The 24,144-nt window shown below is 35.5% G+C and overlaps 1 protein-coding gene across 1 annotated transcript in view; it reads right to left on the bottom strand.

Annotated features, from left to right (window-relative positions):
- Positions 1 to 23,804, bottom strand: part of MTPN (myotrophin) — a 62,045-nt gene extending 38,241 nt beyond the window's left edge. Inside the window, exon 1 of the mRNA XM_032643038.1 lies at positions 23,374 to 23,804. Coding sequence (XP_032498929.1) covers positions 23,374 to 23,445 — 72 coding nt within the window. The 5' untranslated portion in view covers positions 23,446 to 23,804. The remainder of the gene's footprint in view (positions 1 to 23,373) is intronic.
- Between the last annotated feature and the right edge of the window lie 340 nt (positions 23,805 to 24,144).

Genomic DNA, 24,144 nt, shown 5'->3' with positions numbered 1-24,144 from the left:
CCCTCCATTAATATAGCTTTACAATTTCTGTTTTATAAAAATAAAATAAAAAGTAAAAAATACATTAACAGGAAAGAAAATTAAATTAGCCTGATCTCTTATTTCTGACCTCCCTACAACACTGAATTCTAAAGAAGAGGGAGAAACTATCTACAATAATGATATCTGGAGGAGGCTTGGGTATCAGGTATAATCCCCTGAGGAGAGTTACTGACACTTATACTAATGGGAAACGTGTGAGGTGTTGGATGTAGGCAGAAGGTTGAGAATTTCTGATTTGCAGTTTGGAAAGAATAAATTATGCAAATCAATATTTATGTGTAAAGGCAGTCTTGGGTATCAGCAAATCAGCAGGTATGTCACCCGTGCTCCCCTGAGAGAGGGAGGCAAACCTTAGACTTCTAGTGCAGTAATTCGCCAACATTTTAGTCTCAGGATCCCAGGGTTTTCTTTTTTTAAAAAATATGGGTTATATCTATAAGTACTGATCAAATTTGAAATTAGAAAGCCTTTTAAATGTTTATTAATTCGTTTAGAAATAACAAAAGACATTACATGTTAACAAATGAAATTTTAATAAAAAATAACTATACTTGCCCCACCCCAAAACTGAGGAGGATGGCACTGTATTATATTGGGTTGGCCAAAAAGTTCGTTTGGTTAGCGAACACGTTGTTCAATAAAGTTCTTTGAGAAAATGAAAAATATGTCTTTTATTTTTACTTAAAACTGAATGAACTTTCTGGCCGACCCAATTTTTTTTGTAAATTTTTAAAATGTTCGCTTCAATAGAAGACAACTGAATTCTCATATCTGCTTCCACATTCAATTTGTTTTGACATACTGTTTTGGCTGAAATAGATGAAGAAAATTTGGCCTCCCACAGATATGTAGTTGAACAAGTAAAAAAAATTTTAAGTCTTTTAGGTCAATTATGGATATTCTTCTTTGACACTATATTAAAAACTCAACAGTGGCAGTTTGTTAAAGGTTATTTACAATGTGGAATCTGAAATTGTATCAACAAACTTCATACTCTGTTACATTAAAATGTAACATATTCTGTATTTATTTATTTAATGTATTTATTCATACTCAAATACATTAAATGTATTTAATGTAACATACTCTGTTACATTAAAATCCATCCATCTACTTACACTTTGAATAGCTCTTTTATCCATGCAGCATGATTCTGTAATCTCATGCATTGGTAATTTAGAATATATTGGTTTACTGAGCTATGCAGATCTTCCAAATGTTGACAAATTTCTTTATACAATATCAAAACATCACATTCAATGATATCATTTCAGATCTCACTGGAAAAGTCTTTAAATACTGGGAAGCTGTCAAACTCAAAATGGCAGATATAAATGTTCCAAATTTGCATTCTCTCTTAAAGCTTGAATTTTGTCTTTGGCAATAAAAATTATCAGCTGTTTTCCTTGAACTGACAGTCTCACTAAATTCATCTTCAAGACAGTATCTGCCAAATACCCAAGTCTGAATAGCTGAATTTATAATTTGTCAGTGGATTTTTTTTAAAATTGTGTTTCATAAAAAAAGCAGCTAGTGCAAGCAAGCTGCAACCCCAACGAATGTAGAAGTACTTTATGAACACTTCCCATTTCTTCACATAGAATACTAAAGAAGTGTACTCCACAATCAAGATTTAGTAGAAGTGAATTATTATTAATCTTCTCAAGGGGATGTTTTTTAACTACACGTGTGTAGGTAAAGTTCACAATGACTAGCAGTTATACAGTTTGGTGCCACTGTCTTGATTCACACAGCAGTTTTACTTGCCTTTGCTTTTGCACCATCAGTAAAATTATGATCACAATCAAAAGAGAAAATAAAGTCTTAATAGTATTATGAAAAGAGTTTTGACCTCATGGATCTCTTGAAAAGGTCTCTGGGGCCCCTGGAGATCTACAATACTTTGAGAACTGCTGCTCCAGTGAAACAAAAGAGAGGAATTCAAAATTAGAACACAAGAATGGGGAATTCTGGCATAAAAGAATTAATAATGAAAAGTAAAATTAAATGAGCCTTAAGCATATATGATTAAAAAATAAGTCTTGAGAGAGCAGATATACAATTTAACAAGTATAAACAATCACACATTTATATAAAGTAGAAAGTAGGTGAGGAAATAAAAAGCCTACTAGATTCTCAGACACAAGGTCTTATTAAGTGACACACTGACAACTAAATGCTGTACATGGGAAGCTTTTAAATAAATGATGGCATAACCTCCATGAAATACTATGCGGAATTGTTCAAAATGAAAATGAAGAGTGGCTTATACTCCTTGAATGCTTACCATGTGCCAGGCACTGTTACAAGTACTTTTCAGGTATTAATTCACTTAATTATCACAAAAGCCTTAGGAAGCTAGTACTACTGTTCTTGTACAAGGAAACTAAGGCACAGAGAAGGTAACTCATACAAGTTCTGTACTGTTGAAATGCAAGATTACCATGCTATTGAGTCAGTAAAGCAGGTACGATCCTGTTTACTTCAAAACTTAGAAAAATATGCTTATACATAATCATAAAATTTCAGAGAATACACACAACAAATTTATTAGTAGTTACCTTTAGAGAAGAGGATTATGAGGATAGTCATACTTTCTTATTTTAGTAGTATTACATTTTTTAAAAATGAGCATGCATTACTTTTATAATAGATTAAAGCAAGATAGATATTATTGTTTTGAAAAACTAAAATCAAAGGCTACTGCTTAGCAAAATCTAGACCTAAACATTTTTTTTTCCGATAAATTTAAGTTCTAGTAACTTTTTGGAAGACAAAGAATAAAATAAATTCTGACAGCTAAAAAAGGCAAAATAAAAGCAAGTTTAAAAGTGAATTCAAAGTCTAAAAAGCAGAAAGTTTAAATTGATCAGTTATATCAATAAATGTGAATAGGTTTACCTATCAAAGAATGAACCTTGAATTTTGTTAAATGACAACAAAAAGAAAAGCAAACAAAAAAATCCAACTAGAAGCTGTTACTGAGCAACACACCTAAGAAACAAAGTAATATGAGAAAATTATAAAAGAATGGGCAAAAATACAACAGGCACATATATCTAAAAAACTAAGAAGAGGGGCTTCCCTGGTGGCTCAGTGGTTGGTTGAGAGTCCGCCTGCCGATGCAGAGGACATGGGTTCGTGCTCCGGTCTGGGAAGATCCCACATGCCGCAGAGCGGCTAGGCCCGTGAGCCATGGCTGCTGAGCCTGTGAGTCCGGAGCCTGTGCTCCGCAATGGGAGAGGCCACAACAGTGAGAGGCCCACGTACCGCAAAAAAAAAAAAACCAAAAAAGAACAAAAAAAAAAAACTAAGAAGAGTAATATTAATATATGACAAAGTAGAATTAAAGGCAAAGAAAAGTAAATGGGAAAAAGATATTCATTTTACATTTTTAAAAATGTAGACGTTAGTCATGAATTTTTATCTGAAGAATATCAAGAAAACGACTGACAGAAAGTGTTGTACACAACTCAACATTAAAAAAAAAACAAAACAAAGAAAAACCCCGACCCAATTAAAAAAGGGGCAGAAGAACCGAACAGACATTTTTCCGAAGAGAAAATGCAGATGGCCAACAGGCACTTGAAAAGATGCTAAACACCACTAATCATCAGGGAAATGCAAATCAAAATCACTACGAGATAGCACCTCACACCTGTCAGAATGGCTATCATCAAAAAGAATGTAAATAACAAATGTTGGTGAGGATGTGGAAAAAAAGGGAACCCTCGTACATTGTTGGTGGGAATGTAAATTGGTATAGCCACCATGGAAAACAGTATGGAGGTTTCTCAATAAAAACAGAACTACCATATGACCCAGCAATTCCACTCCTGGGTATATATCCAAAAAAACCCAAGTACACTAATTTGAAAAGACACATGTACCCCAATGTTCATAGTAGCACTATTTACAATAGCCAAGACATGTAAACAACCTAAATGTCCATTGACAGATGAATGGATAAAGAAGATGTGGTGTGTATGTATGTGTATACACACACACACACACACACACACAATAGAATACTACACAGCCATAAAAAAGACTGAAATTTTGCCATCTGCAGCAACATGGATAGACTTGGAGGCATTACACTAAGTAAAATAAGTCAGACAGAAAAAGACAAATACTCTGTATCACTTATATGTGGAATCTAAAAAATACAACAAACTAGTGAATATAACAAAAGAGAAGCACACTTACAGACACAGAGAACAAACTAATGGTTACCAGTGGGAAGGGGGAAGGGGGAGGGGCAATACAGGGGTAGGGAATTAAGAGATACAAACTATTATGTATAAAATAAGCTACAAAAAAAATAAAAAAATAAGCTACAAGGATAACTGTACAACATGGGGAGTATAGCCAATATATATATTTAAAATTAATTTATTTATTTTTCTGTACGTGGGCCTCTCACTGTTGTGGCCTCTCCCATTTCAGAGCACAGGCTCCGGACGCGCAGGCTCCACAGCATGTGGGATCTTCCCGGATCGGGGCACGAACCCACGTCCCCTGCATCGGCAGGCAGACTCTCAACCACTGCGCCACCAGGGAAGCCCTAGCCAATATTTTATAATAACTATAGGGTATAACCTTAAAAATTGTGACTCACTATATTGTACATCTGTAACTTATATAACATTTACAGCAACTATACTTCAAAAAAAAAGGTCTATCAATCTCCTATAACCATTGCTGAGGAAAGAAGAAGAAAGAATCCGCAAAATGAAGTATACATTAAAAAAACAGCATTGGAGTGAGGGACTATCATAATAATCTCAGTCTTTGGCAGGTAAGAATATAGCCAGGCTTGATTAATAATTAATGAGATTGAATTAATATATATCAAACTCTTGACTCTATGGAAACTACAATTCTATTTCCACTGACTATTAACAAAACTCATTTATAATAGACCGAAGAAAACCTCAATACATTCCCAAGTTTAGGAGCTTACAGAACCCATTCTCTAATCCCAATGCAGTAAAACTAAAAATTAGTACCAAAGGCTTTAGCACAAACACAAAACAGAACAAAAAAACCAAGGAGACAACAAAAATAACACACAAAACAACACACAAACACACACACACAACCAAACCAACACTTAATGTCCTAAATTACTGATGGAGTAAAGAGGAACGCAATACTAGAATTAAGACTATTTTGAAAATAAGGTAAAAATGTTAATTATATTAAAGAATATTACTTATAGACAGAACCAAAACTGTGAAAAACCAAGTGAGCTTTTGTGAGATGGTTAAATTAAAAGTATGGATTTTTAAAGTCTGCCACAATTCTTTTACTTCACATTAGATTTTGAAAACATTTATAATTCTGCTTAAGTCTTGAAATAACAACAAAAATTTTAAGTACACTAATTGTGATAACTTTTCATATAAGCTGAAAGGTAATGACAATCTTTACAAATTTAGAAGTCCATAAAAAAGTCTGTATAGAAACACCATTCAATCCATCTTGCTTCCTAAGAAAATTAACCTCAGAACATCTGACTTGAAAGATCTATCCTTCTAGTTTTGTAAAAATCAGTGTTAATAAGAGTTCATTAGAGTTCCTAATGCTTGAGAAACCCCCCAATATTTATATATATTTATAAATATATATATATGCGTACATATATAAAATATATCAATATTTCCTTTAGAATAATTGTTCCCAAACCTGACACTGTTCAAATTATATATATCCTTATAAAAAATGAACATTCAGAACAGAAGAAAAGAATTAAGAACAATATACAGCAATTACAGCACTAACTGCAGAAAATCTCCAAGCTAATTAAAAAAAAAAAAGTCTTAATATTTTGAATCAAAGTCTAGGAGCCAAAGTACTTGCTCAATTCACTTTTCATTTTAAACAAAACTGGCAAACTAATACCTGGCTTTGGTGATCTTGTGTAGCAATTTGACTGTTTCCTCTTGAATAACAAATTATGGGAAAACAATGAGCAACATTCTGTGCCAAAGGTAAAGAAGTCTTACAAGGACTTAAATTATTATTTAATTATGAAGCTTGAAATGCTGAACCACTTTTTTACATGATTAAGTCAAAGCGGCCTGGCATCTTTTTTATTTGATCTCCTCGTCCTTTGTCTTACTTACACCTTAGAAGTAGTTAAAAGTATCAAAGAACACAGAACCCCCCTAATGCACTGGGTGGCAAGAGTTAAATCCTATAAGGATGTTACTCCCCCCACCCCTCCCCATTCAGACACCCTATCTGCCAGTTTGCTAACGTCAAGAAGGAGGTGAATTGGTTCACTTGGACTCTGCTAATGCCCTCTTTCCTATTCAGACTTTGGATGCTCTTCTTTTCCTGTCATTTAGACTCTAAATTTTACCAATGACTTTCACCTTGACCTGATATTCCTTAATCTGATCTTGATTTTGCCTTCTGGATAGAGAATAGCTGCAAGCTCTTTCTACATAAACTCCTCTTACCCTGGTATACACAGCTGTAGATCTTTCATAAGACCTTGAAGCTTTAAAGAGTTTTTCATTCACTAGTCATTTATTTAGTCATTCCTTCATTCATTCAACAAATATTTATGAGCTCCCACTATGAGCTATACATTATTCTAAGTGGTAGAAATACAGAAGTGAACAAAACAGGCAAAGTTCATCAGGTCAAGTAATGGCCTGTAACCTGCTCAGCAAGAGCTGGACTATGGTCACTGTGGTTCTAAAAGTTTCTCTTTAGACAACAGTTTGTGCTAAGTCAAACAAAACTTCAAACTCCATTCTTCCTCTCCCTCCTTAATTAAAAAAAATAATAATACTCATGTTCCTGTAATGGAACAAGAGTGCTCTCTGGAATCTAATAGATCCAGAAATAAATTCTGGCTCTGCCATTTACTAGCTTGGTTACCCTGGGCAAGTTACTTGAATTTCTTCAAGTCTCATTTACCTCATCTGCAAAAAGTCTTTTATGGTCTTTTTTAAAACAAAATTTTCTGACAATTAAACAAAAAAATATAGACCAAGCACTCAGTAAACAAGCACTCAGTAAAGAACCTCACATTAAACAGTGGCCACTGGGATATTGTGATTATTGTTATTTCATAGCACAGTGCAAAAATTAGGACTCTAGTCATAGAAAACAAACTTATGGTTACCAAAGGGGAAGGGGGGTTAGGGATAAATTAGGAGTATGGGATTAACATAGTCACACTACCATATATAAAATAAACAACAAGGATTTACTGTATAGCACAAAGAACTATATTCAATATCTTATAATAACCTATAATGGAAAAGAATTGAAAAAAATTTATATATATATATATAAAAACCGAATCACTTTGCTGTACACCTGAAACTAAAACAACATTGTAAATCAACTATACTTCAATAGAAAAGAAAAAAAAATTAGGTCTCTGGTTTGCTTTATCCGTGTTCTATGGATATTACTAGTCTAATCACTTATATGGTCCAGAGAGCAAATTTTCTTCTGGTAGGCTGCTGTTACTACTTCATTGCAAGTGCAGCTACTAGAAGTTTAAGGCAAACAAAGGGTAATAGGTTAGGTACACCAGTAAAGAAATTTCAAGGGGCTTTATGATAGGAAGTGTTCTATCTCTAACACCCACAATCCAAATAGAGAGTAAATCAGCAACAGTCTAGTTTACTTAGTATTTCTATATTTTTAGATGTCTAACTCTTCATTTCACTAGATTTCCCCTAGTTTTTCTCAACCTTTGCCTTCCCCACTCTCCTACATGGCTTTAATATGGAATAAAAACATATTTTTAATAGTTTCAGATTTCCTATCCTTAATAGCAACATTTTTAAAATGCATCTCAAAAGTATAGTTTGGTGGAGATAGTTACTATAGATCCAGTACTTCTTATAGGCCTCTACTACACAGGATGAGGTTCATTTGAATAATAAACATTCGGATGGGATAGTGTTCTTTAAAATATTTCTAAATGAAATCTGGCTCCTGCAGAGAACTACTATTTTAGGCTTTTCCTACTTTTTTAGGCTTTTCTTCAGGTGAAAAGAAATGACTAATTCTCTTCCTTTGATCTTTAAGATATGTACACGTTGCTGCAACTGAGCTCTAAGGCATAAGTACATACTCTACTGTCACAAGAAACCAGTGTCCTCAAAAGCTACTTAGCAAAGAGTAGATTAAATTAGCATACGTGTGACCATTTTGTAGTGCAGCACGTAAATTAATACTGGACACCTGACTGATTGTAGAATGTAGCAAAACTATTAAATTTAACAAATTCTATACAGTTGAGTCAATGTCCCTAGTAATTCAGTTATAGCTAAGTATTACCTGTCCCCACTTAGAATTCAAAGACTGTAAGACTCGGGTGTTTAGTTTTTTTTTTTTTTTGTTTTTCTTTTTTAGTATTTTTATGATGACAGATCCTTTGGGAACTGGATGAATGTTATGGACCTTCCTTTCCTATGACCCTCCCTCTGTCCTCCTCCCTCCCCTGCCACTCAAGGTTAAAAGTCCTTACCTTAGGATATAACTTTGCCAAGAAAAATCATATATTACTGCATTGGTGACATTAGTGGGTAAAACCAGTACCAGAGTTATAAATACCAGTACCAGAGTTGCAGATAATATTATATGAAACTTTACGATACAGAATATAGGTAGATGGCACAACAGAAAGGTAGAAAGTCTGAGAAGAGTATAAAATAAAATCAGCTTGCTCTTAGTCTACATAGTTTCTACAAAGTTAACAGTAAAGTTCTGTCACACCAAATGCATCGAACTCTCAATGTTATAAATATGAACTCATTTCAAAGTAATGAACAATGATACCCATAACAAATAATCATTTAATGAGCATCTCTTTAATAAATGTAATATATGAAGATACAGCTTCATAAAGCACTTTAAACGTTTTACACAATAGTTTCTTATTACTAGTTAAAAATCCATACTAGGCTGATCCTGACCAAAGTGATCAACTTCTAATATCCAACAGATGAGTCACCTCAGATATGTTCCCAATTGAGGGTTATTTTCACTGACAAAATTACTATGAGTGGTAGTAATTTTGACACACTTCAATGGTTGTGATGGCTGAGAATCTGGCCAAAAAGAAAAAAGCTGTTTGCAGTAAAAAACAAACAAAACACATATAACTTGTTTAAGGATGAGAACTACAAAATAAAACGAAGTCCTGTGTTAACACCATTTTACAAATAATTATGTATCTCTGTCTCTGGGACTCTTAACCTAGGACTATTCAAGGTTCTGAAAGTATGTATTCAAATTATAGGTTCATTTTCATTAATTTACTTATTAGCAGCATCACACAGAAGGCAAAGAAATAAAATGTGCACCAGAAAACATGTTAAGTGCAAATGTATAAGTCTTTATAAGTATTTTTAATCCATAAAAGTGTTAAGCATCTTTCTTTCTTACTAACAAAAAAACGTTTTAAAATGGAAGCCTGCAATAATTAAGGTCCCAAATCTTATGGTATGTTACCATATATACCATCTATACATCTATCTGGAACTTTCAAGTTTTTTTTTTCTTTCAAAATGACTACTTCAGGCATTTAAGTTAGTTTTATATAGTTGATTTACTTATTAAAAGCACACTTTTCTTCTTTGAAAGGTTTAAAAGCAATTAGACATTTTCTAATTGAAAATAGTGAAGTATTAAAATTTTTACTGGTGGTATAAAATTACAATTTTAATTTAACAAAATATATATTTCTATATGAAGAAAGACTACCAAAATTAAGAAAATCCATCCAAAACATTATAGCAGTATCTCAATGTGGAAAAAGATTAATATGATCAAAAAGTAGCTTCATTTTCAAGAAACTAATTCATGGCTCCATAATTGGAATAAATTCCTAAAAATATTATGTAGCCTGGGAAATCCCTTGTACTCTGTTCCAATGGTTTATATTCTTAAAGGCTGTATCTGTAAATAATCCCATGATAAGGAGAGAGAGGGAGAAAGGGAGGAAAGTACAGGGCAAGAGAGAAGAAAGGGAAGAGAAAGAAAAATTCAGTCCCTAAAATTTCAGGCATGATCTCTGTAGAAATCTGCTGAGTGGGAAGGGGGTTATATATTTTCTTAAGATTGTTTTTTGTCACCATCATACATGAATGACAACTTAAATATATTTCTTCATCTTTTATTCCTGACAGAACTGCTTATTTCACTGTTTTCCAGTACCATCATAGAAAATAATCTAAAGGTAAGATGATTTTTTTTTAACCCCTTGGAAATTAATGTTATTATTTTGCCCAGAAGCTTACAGACTAAAAAGAAAAAAATTTCATAATCATTTTAGCCAGCATGTATCTTGCTCTTCATTTGGGTTTATTAATTTTGAATAGAAGTATAGGGACTGTCTATTTCCAATCTGGGGTCTTTTTTCTGAAAACTTGTATTTCTATTTATCAGTTCAAACTTGTATGTTCTTCCCTATCTTCTGCTGGTTTGATCTCAATGTTTTACCTACTGTAATACTTAATCTTGATTTTTTTTCCATCTAGTATTTCACATGTAGTTCTGAAACATTTCATTACAAATGATGTGGAAAGAATACTCTTCTAGAACGAATCAGATCAAATCCAATCCTTCCACTCATTAGTTGTAGGATTGCAGGCAAGTTACTTAATTTCCATTTCGCTAACTATAAAATGGAGATAAGGCCTACCTGGGTAGATGTGAGGATTAAATTTCATACATATCTGTATGTATATTTATTACGTGGGACCATACCTGGCATAGAGTGAGTACTCAAAGGGAAGGCATTCTGTTCTCGTTATCTTCCATTTTGAATGTGATGTTCTATAGCATTCATTCTCCTCTATATTGCAACCAAATATGATTTCCTGGCTCTTACAGCAATCTATTCTTTTTATATAGTTGTATGTTTTCTTAACATGTTTGTATAGTTGCTTTCTAAGTTCTTTTCATATGTCACGTATTAAATAGGGAAATAATTTATTGAGAACCCATACAACTATCTATCTTATTTGTTGTTTGTCCTGTACACCCTTTTATCTGAACCTACCAAAGAAAACTCATCCTCAGAAGAGTTATTGAATACACTGGCCAGCACTGTAGGTCTCAAATGATATTTGATGAATGAACTGTGAATGAACCAGTGAGAACTGTGCTAACTAACCTTCTCTTTCACTCCTAGAGTTGGAAATCAAGCCAGGTCACGCGACTGGCACTAGGGCCGGAAAGAGAAGAATTCTGGCACGTTTTTGGTGATGTATGACCTTTGATAGCTGAGAAGATTTTGTAAAATTCCCTTTCACAATTTAAAGATCTAGTTTCTCTTTGCATGTTTATAAGTAATGATTCCTAATTTTCAGAATAATTTTAGGCCTCTTGCCTAAAGGTTCAAATTTACTGTAGAAACACTATACTTTTTCTTTTAAAGAATTTCATTCAGCCTCTCTTCTCTCTTCCCCCTATCTGTACATGGCTTCCCATGCCTTGCTTTTCCTTACAGTTCAATACCTTTAAACCATAAAGATCATATTTTTGGAAAGGCTGATCCCGAAAATAAGTTTTATATTTGATCATATATTTTAATTATTTTAGATTTCAAAAACTCAAGGGGAAAGAAATGAAATTTAGTTTATCGGACAACCTGGTTTTTGTAACTTCAATGTTATGCAGGAGTGAGTAAACTATGACCAGTGGGACCAAACCTCGTCTGCTGCCTATTTTTGTAAATAAAGTTTTATTGGAACACAGACATGCTCATTTGTTTACATAACATCTATGGCTGCTTTTTAACAACAGCAGAGATGAACAGTTGTGATAGAGACTGTATGGCTTACAAAGTCCAGGCTGTAAGAGAGCCTTGATGTCTCTAAGCCTCCCCTTAGGAAAGGGTCTAAATAAAAACAACACGAATAGCAAATATTTACTACACAGTTACAATATCTTAGGCACTGCTTTGTTAAATTTTACATTAATTATCTCTTTTAAAAATTGGGTAAAATTTTTGCATAAAATTTATGGCTAAAACATGTGAATTGGGTACTTATTGTAATCCCTATTTTCAGATGAGAAAGCTGAGGGTTTTTTTTTTTTAATTTATTTATTTTTGGCTGCATTGGGTCTTCATTGCTGTGCGTGGGCTTTCTCTAGTTGCGGCGAGCGGGGGCTCCTCTTCGTTGCAGGGCATGGGCTTCTCATTGTGGTGGCTTCTCCTGTTGTGGAGCACGGGCTCTAGGCATGCGGGCTTCAGTAGTTGTGGCACACAGGCTCAGTAGCTGTGGCTTGCAGGCTCTAGAGCGCAGGCTCAGTAGTTGTGGCACACAGGCTTAGTTGCTCTGTGGCATGTGGGATCTTCCTGGACCAGGGATCAAACCCATGTCCCCTGTGTTGGCAGGTGGATTCTTAACTACTGCACCACCAGGGAAATCCTCTTTTTTTTTTTTTTTAACAATTTAAGTTATATTGGGATTAAATGACAATTTAAGGCAATTATTAATATATATAGTAAATAAAATGGAAACATTTACATTTAAGACATTTATAGATTTTAGTATTTTCCTCAGTGAGTAACAGTATTTTCACGTCTTTATTCAAAGCACTTTTCATATATGTAATCTTATTTTTTTTTAATTGAAGTATAAACGACCTACAACACTATGTTAGTTCCAGGTGCACATCATAGTGATTTGATATTTCTATACATTTCAAAATGATCATAATAGTCACCATCTGTCACCATACAAAGTTATTACAATATTATTAACTATATTCCCCACACTGTACATTTCATTCCTGTGACTCATTTATTTTGTAACTGGAAGTTTATAACTCTTAATGTCCTATTTCACTCACCCCTCCCATTCTCCTCCCCTCTGGCAACCACCTGTTCATTCTCTGTATCTATGCATCCATTTGTTTTGTTATGTTTGTTCACTTATTTTGGTTTTTAGATTCCACATATACATGAAAATCATACAGTATTTGTCTTTCTCTGACTTATTTCATTTATCATAATACCCTTGATGCCCATCCATGTAGCAAATGACAAGATTTCATTCTTTTTTATGGCTGAGTAATATTCCACTGTATATACATACACCACATCTTTATCCATTCATCTACTGATGGACATTTAGGTTGCTTCCATATCTTGGCTACTGTAAATACTGCTGCAATGAAATTAAGAATTTAAAAATTCTTAACTGAAATTCTAAAATGATGGCCATGAGAGGTTACAAGTGGAAGTTTGTATTATATTTATACAACTGCTATCACTATTACTGTATTTCACAACTATTACAGTAGTGAGGAAAAAGTGAACAAAGTTTGAAAACTGAGCTATTTTTAAGTGAGGAAATGCAGGAATATCATTTACACTAAGAACATCTGTTTTAAAGAGGCATGTGGTAAAACAACTTTGAAAACAACAAAGCAAGGAAGGGTTAATTCCTAGAGATATGGCTTCAACTCAAATTTAACTAAACTATATAGGTGGATAAAAGACAATGTGATAAAGATTGGGAGTACAAAGATACCTTCTAAAAAATTCATAGTTCAACAGGGGACAGGCAGGCAAAAATTAATATGGGGTTCTTAACTGCAAGCAACAGAAACCAATTCATACTGATCAACAGAAATGTAATGCATTAAACAGGTATTAAAAGTAGTTCTCAGAATTGCTGGGAAGTTTGAAGAACCGCACTCAGTAAACAGGCAGGAACTGAGCGAGAAGGCTTAAAGGCAAGAAATAAAAATCAAAATCTGTGACATGAACCACCTGAGTACAGAAGAGATGTCACTACTTCTCCTTTTGGAAACTGGATGCTTTATTGCTGCCACTACATCTTTTACTGTGCCCACACAGGCTCCAGATAAAAGCATCCAATTAGTCATGTTTGGGCTATGAGCCAATTTCCTAAAGTTTGGGCACGAGAAAGCAATTTATTTGTCCTTTTTTGCTTTTGTGTAGTGGGAGCCAGGGCTTGCACTTCACCAAGATTCATACTATATAGCAGGGAACTCCTTAAACACAGGAAGGGGCTTCAAAGGCTGGGAAGCCCCACCCCCAAGAAAACAAGCCCCCCTCTACAAACACTGTATCTTAAATCAAGATTTGCAGAAATATTTTGAGGGGGAGTCTCTGTGTGCTCAAATACCTATTCAAATACTTAAATAATACAAGTGATATACTCCTATACATTCACCTTTGTTTTTTTAACCAGTCATTAAGACAAAACTCTTTTTCAACATTCAAAACTTAAAGACATATTTCACAGAGCAAGATTTGAGTTTCTTAAGCTGCTCAGTTTTTCAAACTCAAGTCCAGGGACTTGTCAGTCAAGTCAGGAGCCCATAGCTCTCAAGTTTAAGAAACTACACTAAAACATAATGTAATAAGAAAGCTCTATATTAGATACCATGTTGGCATAAACGAGGGATTAACTACAGTCAGGGAATGCTATGCAGAACAAAAACTTTAAAATAACCAGAAATTTACCAAGCAAATAGGGTGGGGCAAAAAAAGAATATTCCAACAGAGGTAACAGCTAGTATAAAGCACTTCATTAGAAAACACTGTAGTGTGGTGAAAAAGGCACCTGTTCAGGTCAGGAAAAGTGAATTAAACTCCCAATGCTAATTAGCAGTATAATCTGGGTCAAGTCCTTTAACATCTGATTTTTCCTCATCTACAAAATAAGGGAGACGGACTAGATGATCTTTAAGTAGTTTTGCTACTAAACAAATTTCTGGTTATTATTATTAATCACAATGGTTATCATTTATTGGCACTCACCATATGGCAGGGAAAATAGTATACAGTTTACATATATTAGGTAGGTATCATTATCCCCATTTTCCCCAATTGAGGAAACTCAAGTTCTGAGCAGTTAGCTAACTCATTCAAAGTGATCCAGTTAGTAAGAGAGCCACAGCTGGAGGATTTGATTGCAAAGCCAATACATTCAATCATAGTTAAACCAATCACAAAATTCCAAATTCCCTAAGGACAGGGAATTTGCTACTATGGTTTTTATTATGCTATGGGTAATATGTTTATTATCTACCTTTTTCTGATATCTAAATTTTTCAGAGGGCCAAGAATTTAGACCCAAGTATCAAAATATTCATTACTTTATATGGTCAAATAGAAATCTTTCCAAAATATATCATACACATCTCTGTTTAGATAAAAGTAGATCAAATTTTAACTTTTCTTGAAGCTCAAGGTTACATTTATACATATTAATTATTGTATGGTTCTGTGGAACTTTAAGATAATGTGACTCTTTTCTCTTCATTTTCTTGGGTCAGCTTATGTTTTTGTTTCTTCTCTCACTGCTTTCATTAACCATAGGTCCTCTACACCCTTATAATGGTTTCTGGACTAAAAAAATAAATCAAGTTGCAAAAAAATTACTTTCAGCCATATTTCTCATTACAAGGTGGCTTTTGATGTAGTACCATAAAGTAATTCTTAATTATCAATTCAGCTGTGATTTGAAGACCTAAGCACAACTTTATTGTTTCAAATACTTTGACACAGAATATTGCTGTACTGTACCATATCCTCTTAAGATACTTCATAAAGAATTAAAATCTAAAGCATCATGTCTTCACATGCTGCCAGCGAGCCAGAAAAAAAAAAAAAGTTTAATGTTTATGAAGTCATATGGGTTAAATGTGAGGTAGGTTCCAAAAATGCTCCTTGTTTCCCTGAAATGATAGAAAAAAGGAAAAATCCTTATAGGAACCCTCCTGCAAAAATTCTAAAGAGAATATAAGAGAGAAAGTGGCTCTATCCCATACTAAAACATATTATGAAACTACCATTAAAACAGTTTAGTATGGATAGAAAAAGAGCAAGAAATCCAAACACATATTGGAATTTTCTTTATGATAAATAGTTCAGATTAGCAGGTAAAGAGGAATTACAATAAATGTAGAAACTGTTAAAAAAATACACAAACTGTATTCCTATTTCATGCCTTACTTCAAAATAAGTAACAGAAGGATCAAATGCCTAAAATGCAAAAAAATGAAAAACAGAAGTTCTGGAAGAAAGACCAAATTTATTCATAATCTGATAGATGAGAATAAACAGGTCTCTTTAAATAGGACACAAAATCCAAGTCACAAAAGGGGGAAAAAGGGATATACTTAACCACATAAAAAGTAAAGACTGTTGTAAAACAACAACCAAAAAAATGAAGCCAAGAGACAAACTGGAAAAAATATTTGCAAAACATATGATAAAAAAACTAACTTCCTGGACTTCCCCAGTGGTGCAGTGGTTAAGAATCTGCCTGCCAATGCAGTGGACAGAGATTTGAGCTCTGGTCAGGGAAGATACCACATGCTGCGGAGCAACTAAGCCTGTGCGCCACAACTACTGAGTCTACATGCCGCAACTACTGAAGCCCGCGCGCCTAGAGCCCGTGCTCCGCAACAAGAGAACCCACCGCAATGAGAAGCACGCACACCTCAATGAAGAGTAGCCCCCACTTCCCGCAACTAGAGAAAGCCCACACGCAGCAAGGAAGACCCAACACAGCCATAAATAAATAAACAAACAAACCCCAAAAACTAACTTCCTTAATTCATAAAGGGCTCATACAAATCAATAAAAAACAGACTAATTACCTACTAGAAAAATGAACAAAAGATATAAACAAGAAATCTGAGGAAATGAATACAAATGCTAATAAAGTTCTGATGTTTGATTTCCTCATTAAAGAAATGCAAATCACCTATTCAAATGGCAAAAACGCAATGTCTTAGGGAATGATCAGTCTCAAGTGCTACTGATGTGTGTCTAAGTTGATAAAATTCATCGGGAGGGTCATCCAGATATAGCCTGAGAAGCTGTCAAGCATATGTACAAAGGTAATCATCATAACATACGCTGGAAAAAGATGTTTATCATGGAGCATTAGTTAAATAAATTATGGTATATCCATAAAATGGAGGTATGCACCATTTAAAAAGGCAGGGGGATGAATAAATTTCAATGTAGAATCTAAAATAAACTATTAAGGAATTAAAATAAGCAAAGTGCAGAAGTGTGTATAGAATTATTTTTAAGTGGGGAAGTGGATGAGTAAGCTGGTTTTCCAATGTTTCTCTGGAATTAATTATGTGAACCTGTTAAGTGTGGTTAACTTTGTTCACAGGGACTGGGGCAGAGAGCCACAGGTCTTGCATTTTCTAATCTGTTCCCGAGTTAATGTCACTTTTTAAAGTTAATAGGAATTAATCTACAGAGTAGAATTGTGGGCCAATTTTTGCCTTTTTAAATACTTTTCTGTCTTAAAAATACCTAATAAAATCTATATTTTAAATTAAAAAAACCACCTGGGTAGGGATAATGGGCAGTGGGACCCTTTGTTGCACTTTATTCTATCAATACAGCTTTATCTCTTAAATAATAAGCATATATCATTTTAAAATTTAAATCAGCTTTAACATATTACACTTTAAATTGTTTGCCCTAGTTTGATAACGTTTAAAATCTCAAAGCAAAACACTACATATGGACATCTGAGTGAAAACCTGTCTTCCAATGTTAAAAAGATCTTGCATTATTTTAAATTCAAAGTAAAAGACTAATAGAAAAGTATCTATACTAAACTTTCTGTATCTACCGAGGGCACCTTATACAAGCTGACCTACTGGCTTTCTGACTGGGTCACAAGCCCTGCTGCAGAAAGGGCATAACACAGAGACAAATTTTTATAAGAAAGAAACTGATAATTTAAAAAAGAAGCAAACAAAACAAAAAGAAACAACAAAAAAGGAAACTGCATAAAACTGATACATGGAAGATAGTGTGAATCAGGACCTCTTTTCAATTGCCTATTTTATTAGGAAAGTGAAAAGTGATCCCAATAAGTCATGCAATTTCTAAAGATTAGAGTTGATACTTTTCTCTCAGGTTCAAGAGATCATTTTCTCTCACAAGGTGAACTATTGTTGCTTTTCAAACATACCAGAGTGTCAAAGGCAGGTGTAATTAGATTGGGGGCTGGAGAGGGAAAGGAAACCACAGAGAAAGGGAAGTTAGAGGCCTGATGTATAGTATTTCACAGTAAGTGAAACAGAAGCACATGTAAACAAGAGAGTATATATATCAGACCTACTGTAGATTCTAAGGTACTACTTATCAATATAACTCACATGCATTCACCTCTAAGAGAGTTGGATCCTGAAAACTAATCACAAAGCTCACCTCTAAGTAGTCTCAATGGATAATTACCATCCTGCTGTGATTATTTTTAATACTTACTCAATAATACAGTACTCCCTGAGTTACCTAGCATTATTGAGACATGAAAGTCAATGGTATGCTGACATAAATAGCAAGGAGCTTTGAAGTCAGAGCTCTAGACTAAGTTCAAATCTCAGCTTCATTACTCAAGAGCTTTATGACCTTGGGCAAGTTATTTAATCTTTGCCTCTATTTCTTCATCTCTAAAATCTCTAAAATTGGGTTAACAATATTAACTATGTTCATGGGTTGATGTGATAAATAAATGAAATTATACCTGTACATGGCATCACAGTACTCAAATATATAAAGTTTTAAGAACATATCTTTTGAAAAAAGTGCCATTTGTTTAATTTAAACCATTCTGAATAGAAGTCTCAATACTTCAGTTAACTTTTGTTTCTTCTTAAGGCAAACAGACACAATTTAACTTTTCCTGTACTGTACAGGATCATAATTATTAATACAAATTATAAGGTTATGCATGACGACACATACAAAAAAGTTTCCACAAGCTTTCAATCAATCAATCAGTTTCTTTACAGACACTTTGAGAAAGACAGCACCTGACAAGACTTAAAGTTTATAGCAATGTCTCCATGCTAATTATTTCCAAATGTAACAATTTTACAATTAAACAGTTGAAAATTTAAAAAACTGTACCCCTTTAACTATTCCTTATTCACAGAGATAACTTGTGCTTGCCTCTTGCAAGCCCCTTTCTCATTTTCTTAATGTGCTCATGCTAAGCAACTGTGAGCTAAGAAGCCAGATAACCATTTCAAGGCAGACTGATCTGGTGAAAAATAAATGGGCTGTAGATTCAGACAGCTCTGGGTTTAAATCCCAGTTGTGCTACTTATTTTGTGACCTTGTTAAATTACTTAACTTCTCTAAGCTTCAATTTCCTCATCTTCAAAATGGGAATACTATTACCTATATTGAAAGGCTGTGGTAAAGGGCAAATGAAAATTTACGTAAAAATCTTACAGAATGCTTTCTAGTACCTGGCAATATAAGTCATCCTGTCAATGGTAATTATTATTATATAACTAATGCAAGATGTTGAAACTATAGTGAAGTTAAGAATAAAAAGAATTTCTTACTTGGAACATATGCTTTTAATGTGTGAAATTCCTTGGCACTATACTGGAGACACAAAGATGAAAAAGGATATAGTATCTATCCTCCAGAGGCTCACAGCCTTTAATTAAAGACAGACATATAAACAAAATCACAGCAATTTGATAAGTGAAACTGTAAAAGAAGCAGCACTCCATCTGAAGTCAAAATGCTTCTCTGGAAGAGATGATATTTAAGCTAAGAGGAAAAATAGCTCACCAGGTTGGGAGTTAGGGACTGAGGTGAGCTGACTTGGTCAAAGAGGATGAAAGAGCACATGTGAAGATACACAAGTAAGAAACAGCCTAGCAGGGTCTGGAGCAGAGAGCGTGTAGAGAGTTTAAAAAGGCAAGCATAGGCCAGATTTTCACGATCTAGTAAGCCAAACCAAGGAGGAGTTGGCCCTTTTTTAAAATAAATAATGGGGAATCACAAAAGTATAAGGGCAGTGAAGAAGGTTGGCTGAAAAAGATAAGATGCTCAGATTCGTATTAGAGAGAGATCCCTCCAGCTGAGATGTTCAAGTTGATCAGGAAAGAGGGGGAAACTACAGTCAAGGAAAATACAGTCCAGATGGTTAAGCAGCAGCAACTAATCTAAAGTAGTGATGATAAGAATGTAGAATAAGGAATGGATGAGAGAGACTAAGAAAGGGAGTCCTGATAACACTCAGAAATTTGGGAAAATTCCCCAATTTCTAGTTTGGGCAAATGATTGGGTCATGATGTCATTAGTCAAAATGGGGACAAGAGAAATAGAAACAATTTTTGAGAAGAAAATGTGAGCTCAATTTGGAATTTATCTGAATGGCGCTATCCATTAGGCAGTCCGGAGCTCAAGTGAGGGCCGAATTAACTCCAATGGGAGAAATTAACATAAAGGCAGAAATGGAAGGCAAAAATAAGGCACCAAGAGGAATCATACAGATTGAAGATGGGTGAATATCTACTATTACTGCTCATGAATATCTTACTTTGCGTCTTTCTCTTGTTTTCCAATTGGACAAACTGCTTACAAAAGTGAGATGTTATTTTACTTTGCATGCTACTTTAAAGCCATGAACGCTTTTCCACATAGGTCTGCTTAATATAAACATATGAGTTTTCTGAGCATTGCGTCCAAATTCTTCACTATTATGCCAGGCTTAGCAAAGTGCTGGGGGCCTGAAAGGTGCCCAAGAAAAATGGATGAATTAAGTAAATATGGTCTTTTGGCCAGTCAAGAAACCAATTTGTTTCAGATATTGTTTTAATGACACAGATGAATATTTAATATGGAGTAATCTAAGTTTTTCTTTATATGCTGCTTTTTCCATTTAGGAACATAACAATTTTCAGTGGTTTTGGAACTCTGAACTTATTTTTCAGAATTCAAGAAGTTACCCCAAACCAACAATTTATGCCTATCCATACTCCAGATTTCTGTATAGAAGTCAGAAGCAGATAGAAAAATACAATTATTGTTTTTTAAAGTATTAATTTTAAAAAAGGGAAATATTAAAATGCTTCACCCACAGGTCCATTCTTAAATGTTAGCAATGTGAGAGATATTCACAGGAGTACTCAGAAGAGTATTTTTAAAGATTCTTACCCCTTAGAAGAAAACTACACAAGTCCAAATGTTTCTTTATGTACTTTCTTTGTACACACTCAGATAAATGCACATTACATAAACTTAGAGAATAATAATGTGTGCATAAATTGGTGGATGAAAAAGGTAAATCAGTGAATAAACAGGGAAGATAGAGGCTGAGCAGAAGAAACCATGTTATGAGGACCTGAAATGTGAAAAGGCACAATAAGGGAGCTCAGTCAGAAAAAAATGGAGTGCTAGTTTTTGGTTGTTTTGTTTTTTATTATTTTTCATTAACAAAGCAAAAGATATTTGAAGAGACTCAGGTTACCCAATAAAAACTAAGAAAGGAAAAAGCTCAATGGTCTGTTCATAGAATTACTTTAGAGTCAAACCTTTTTGGATAAACCAGTTCGTAATACTTTCTTTTACTTTGCTTTGACTGTCTATCCTGCCCTCTCATGCACATCTTTTTTGTTAATGAGAGTAAGCAGTATGGTAGTAATAGGGAAAAAAATCAAAATCAAACTGAATAGAATGACCTAATTTAAAAACTAACTGAAAATAAATTAATCCATTGGTATTCGCACATATTTTTACAAAAATGTTTTTGTGTGATTGAAAACTATGCATAATCTGCCTGGATGTGGACCTTGGGAATGTCCTGCTAGAAATCTTGATATCATAAATTTTCAGTTTAGATTGTGAGAGACTGCATGGAGAAGTTAAGGAGTCTAAGTTTGGGAGTCAGCAGTTTAGTTCTGCCTTCGTTTGTTCTCTCTATAACTTTGGATTTTTTTTTTTTCTCTTAAGTACCCTGCATCTCAGTGATCTTATCTGTAAAATGGGACTAATAAAAGGACTTACTTTACAAGACTCACAAGGATGATACTAAATAATATAACAGGAAGACACTATATAAACTTATTTTTATAGCTGCAAGCTCAGTACTTAAGAACTTTTCATATCTCAAGAATATCAAATAACCTAGGTTCCACCATTAACAGAAAAACAAAAGCCCACTCACTTCCAGAGTACTTCAGTGTCCCACCACTGGAACCATACCATGGACTGAAGTGTTCCAAGTAATTTCCTTCCTTTAATCTTAAGGGAAACATCCAAAAAGTCCGATTTCAGACTATGCGAAAAGTCTAAATTGTAATGGTACTAAACAGAGTAAAAACTATCAGTAGCTTGCCTTGCACAGTCCTGTAAGTTTTAAGAAACTCTGCTTCTGGTTACTTGTTTCTAACAGAACTCTGAAGCAAAAACATAGCGACAAACCAGTGGTCATATCCTTTCAAGAACTAAAATCTGGATTGGCTTCTTACACTTTTAGAAGGTGAGCAAGATGCCCTCCCTGATCATGTCATAAAGCTGTACTTTTTAGAAGCAAGATGTGCTCCATGCTTAGGTAATAAAGTCATACTTTTGTTTTGAAAGATTTCTTTTTAGATCACCATATTAAAATCACATGTAAGTTCTCTCCTAATTACACAATGCACAATTTCAGGGTCCAAAGGCAGGCCAGCTTGGAATTTTAAGTTTACCACTTGATCACAACGTGGATTCACATCTGGGTTTAGGTTTGAGATTAGCTTTCTTCATCATGATTCTACCCCCAAGAGTACTGTGACTAAACTGCCTTACTATTTATTACACATATAAGCATTTCTGATGGAATCAAGGAGAAAGACAGAGTAACCAAAGTTCACACACTTGTTTGAAAACTGCTCAGATAACTTAAAGACACCCAGATGCTAAATGACAACCTTACCACTGGAAGCAAAGAAGTTATTTGTTTTAGCGGGGGAGAGGGAAAAGGCCACACCCAAAGTTAAACGACTTCACAGTGAAGTGATACCAAGTTTCAGAATTTTAACTACTGCTATTTTCGGTACTCTTTTTCACGGTCAATGAATACTTTAAATTCATAACAGGCCCAAAGTTAAAGAAAACGTTCCTCTGATCCTAATCACTTGTTACTTCATTCAGTAGTGGGCAGGTCCAAGATGGAGAATTACCTCGTCCAGAAAAAGATTTAAGTGTAACTCTGGAGTAGAAAAGGGCCGAACTCAAGTCATCAGGGCTCGTAAGTGACTCTAAAAGAGCGGCTCACCACTCTCCCCTCCCCCAAGAGGTCGGGAAGGCAAGAAGAGCCTGCCTGTGTCACCACGGCAGTTACCTGACACAGAACGCGACCGCGTTGTGTGGACCCATCTTTCAGTTTGGAGGCTCCCTGCCTCCCGGCTCTCTCGGTGCCGCCTCCACCCGGGAGGTCTCCCCCACCCCCGCCCCCGCCAGCCCAGCTCCCAGCAGCTTCCTCAGCCTCCCCTCCATCCCACCTCCGTGCTCTCGCGACTCCACTCATCCCCACGTACCTTGGCCACATAGTCTTTCACCTCATCCAGGTCTCCGTTTTTCAGGGCCCACATGAACTCCTTGTCGCACATTACTGCAGCGGGGCGGGCCGGCTAGCCAGGCAGAAAACGAGGAGGCGGTGGCAGCAGCAAGCGGATACCGCCGGGCGAGCTGGAGACAGGGCCGCGCGGAGCCGGAGCAAAGAGAAGGCGGGGTAGGCTGGCAGGCGAGCGAGGCAGTTGGCCGCGGCGACCGTTAGGGCGGGAGAAAGAAAGTTTTTTGCGGCCACCGGGCCCAGCTGAGAAGGTTCCGCCTGGCCGAAGAGAAGCTGGAGCGCTTGCACTTCCGGTTCACTCCCCGCTAGGGCCCTCCCCCAACTTCCTCTTCCTCTTCCCGTCGGCGGAACGCCCCGCTCGGGACCCCGCCCCGACGGCCCGCGGCCGAGCGCCCCGCGTGCGCAGGCGCAGTGGCTGGGACGGCTGGCGGAGATTGCTGGGGGAGGAGTGGGCGGGTCTGGGAGGCCAAACAAGGGGGTGGGAGGTCAGGAAGGGCAGAAAGTGTGTGGCGGGAGATTTAGGGTGTTCCAGAGGGGATCAGGACGTTTCTGTGCCCCATAAGCGGGAAAAACTTAAGAGAAACCCACAGCCTTGGAGGGCATGTTGCTCACCTTCCTAGTGTGCAGTAGGAATGTTTGATTTGAATTCCTTGCCTTCTCTTTTCTTTCCCTCCTCCCCTCCTTTTCTTTCTCCTTCCCTCGCTTCCTTGCTCCTTGCCTTCCTTCCTCTACTGTC

The sequence above is a fragment of the Phocoena sinus genome, chromosome 9, assembly GCF_008692025.1.
Source record: "Phocoena sinus isolate mPhoSin1 chromosome 9, mPhoSin1.pri, whole genome shotgun sequence".
Taxonomy (NCBI): domain Eukaryota; kingdom Metazoa; phylum Chordata; class Mammalia; order Artiodactyla; family Phocoenidae; genus Phocoena; species Phocoena sinus.
Note: the sequence above shows the minus strand (reverse complement) of the source record. Positions and strands in the feature narration are given on the sequence as shown.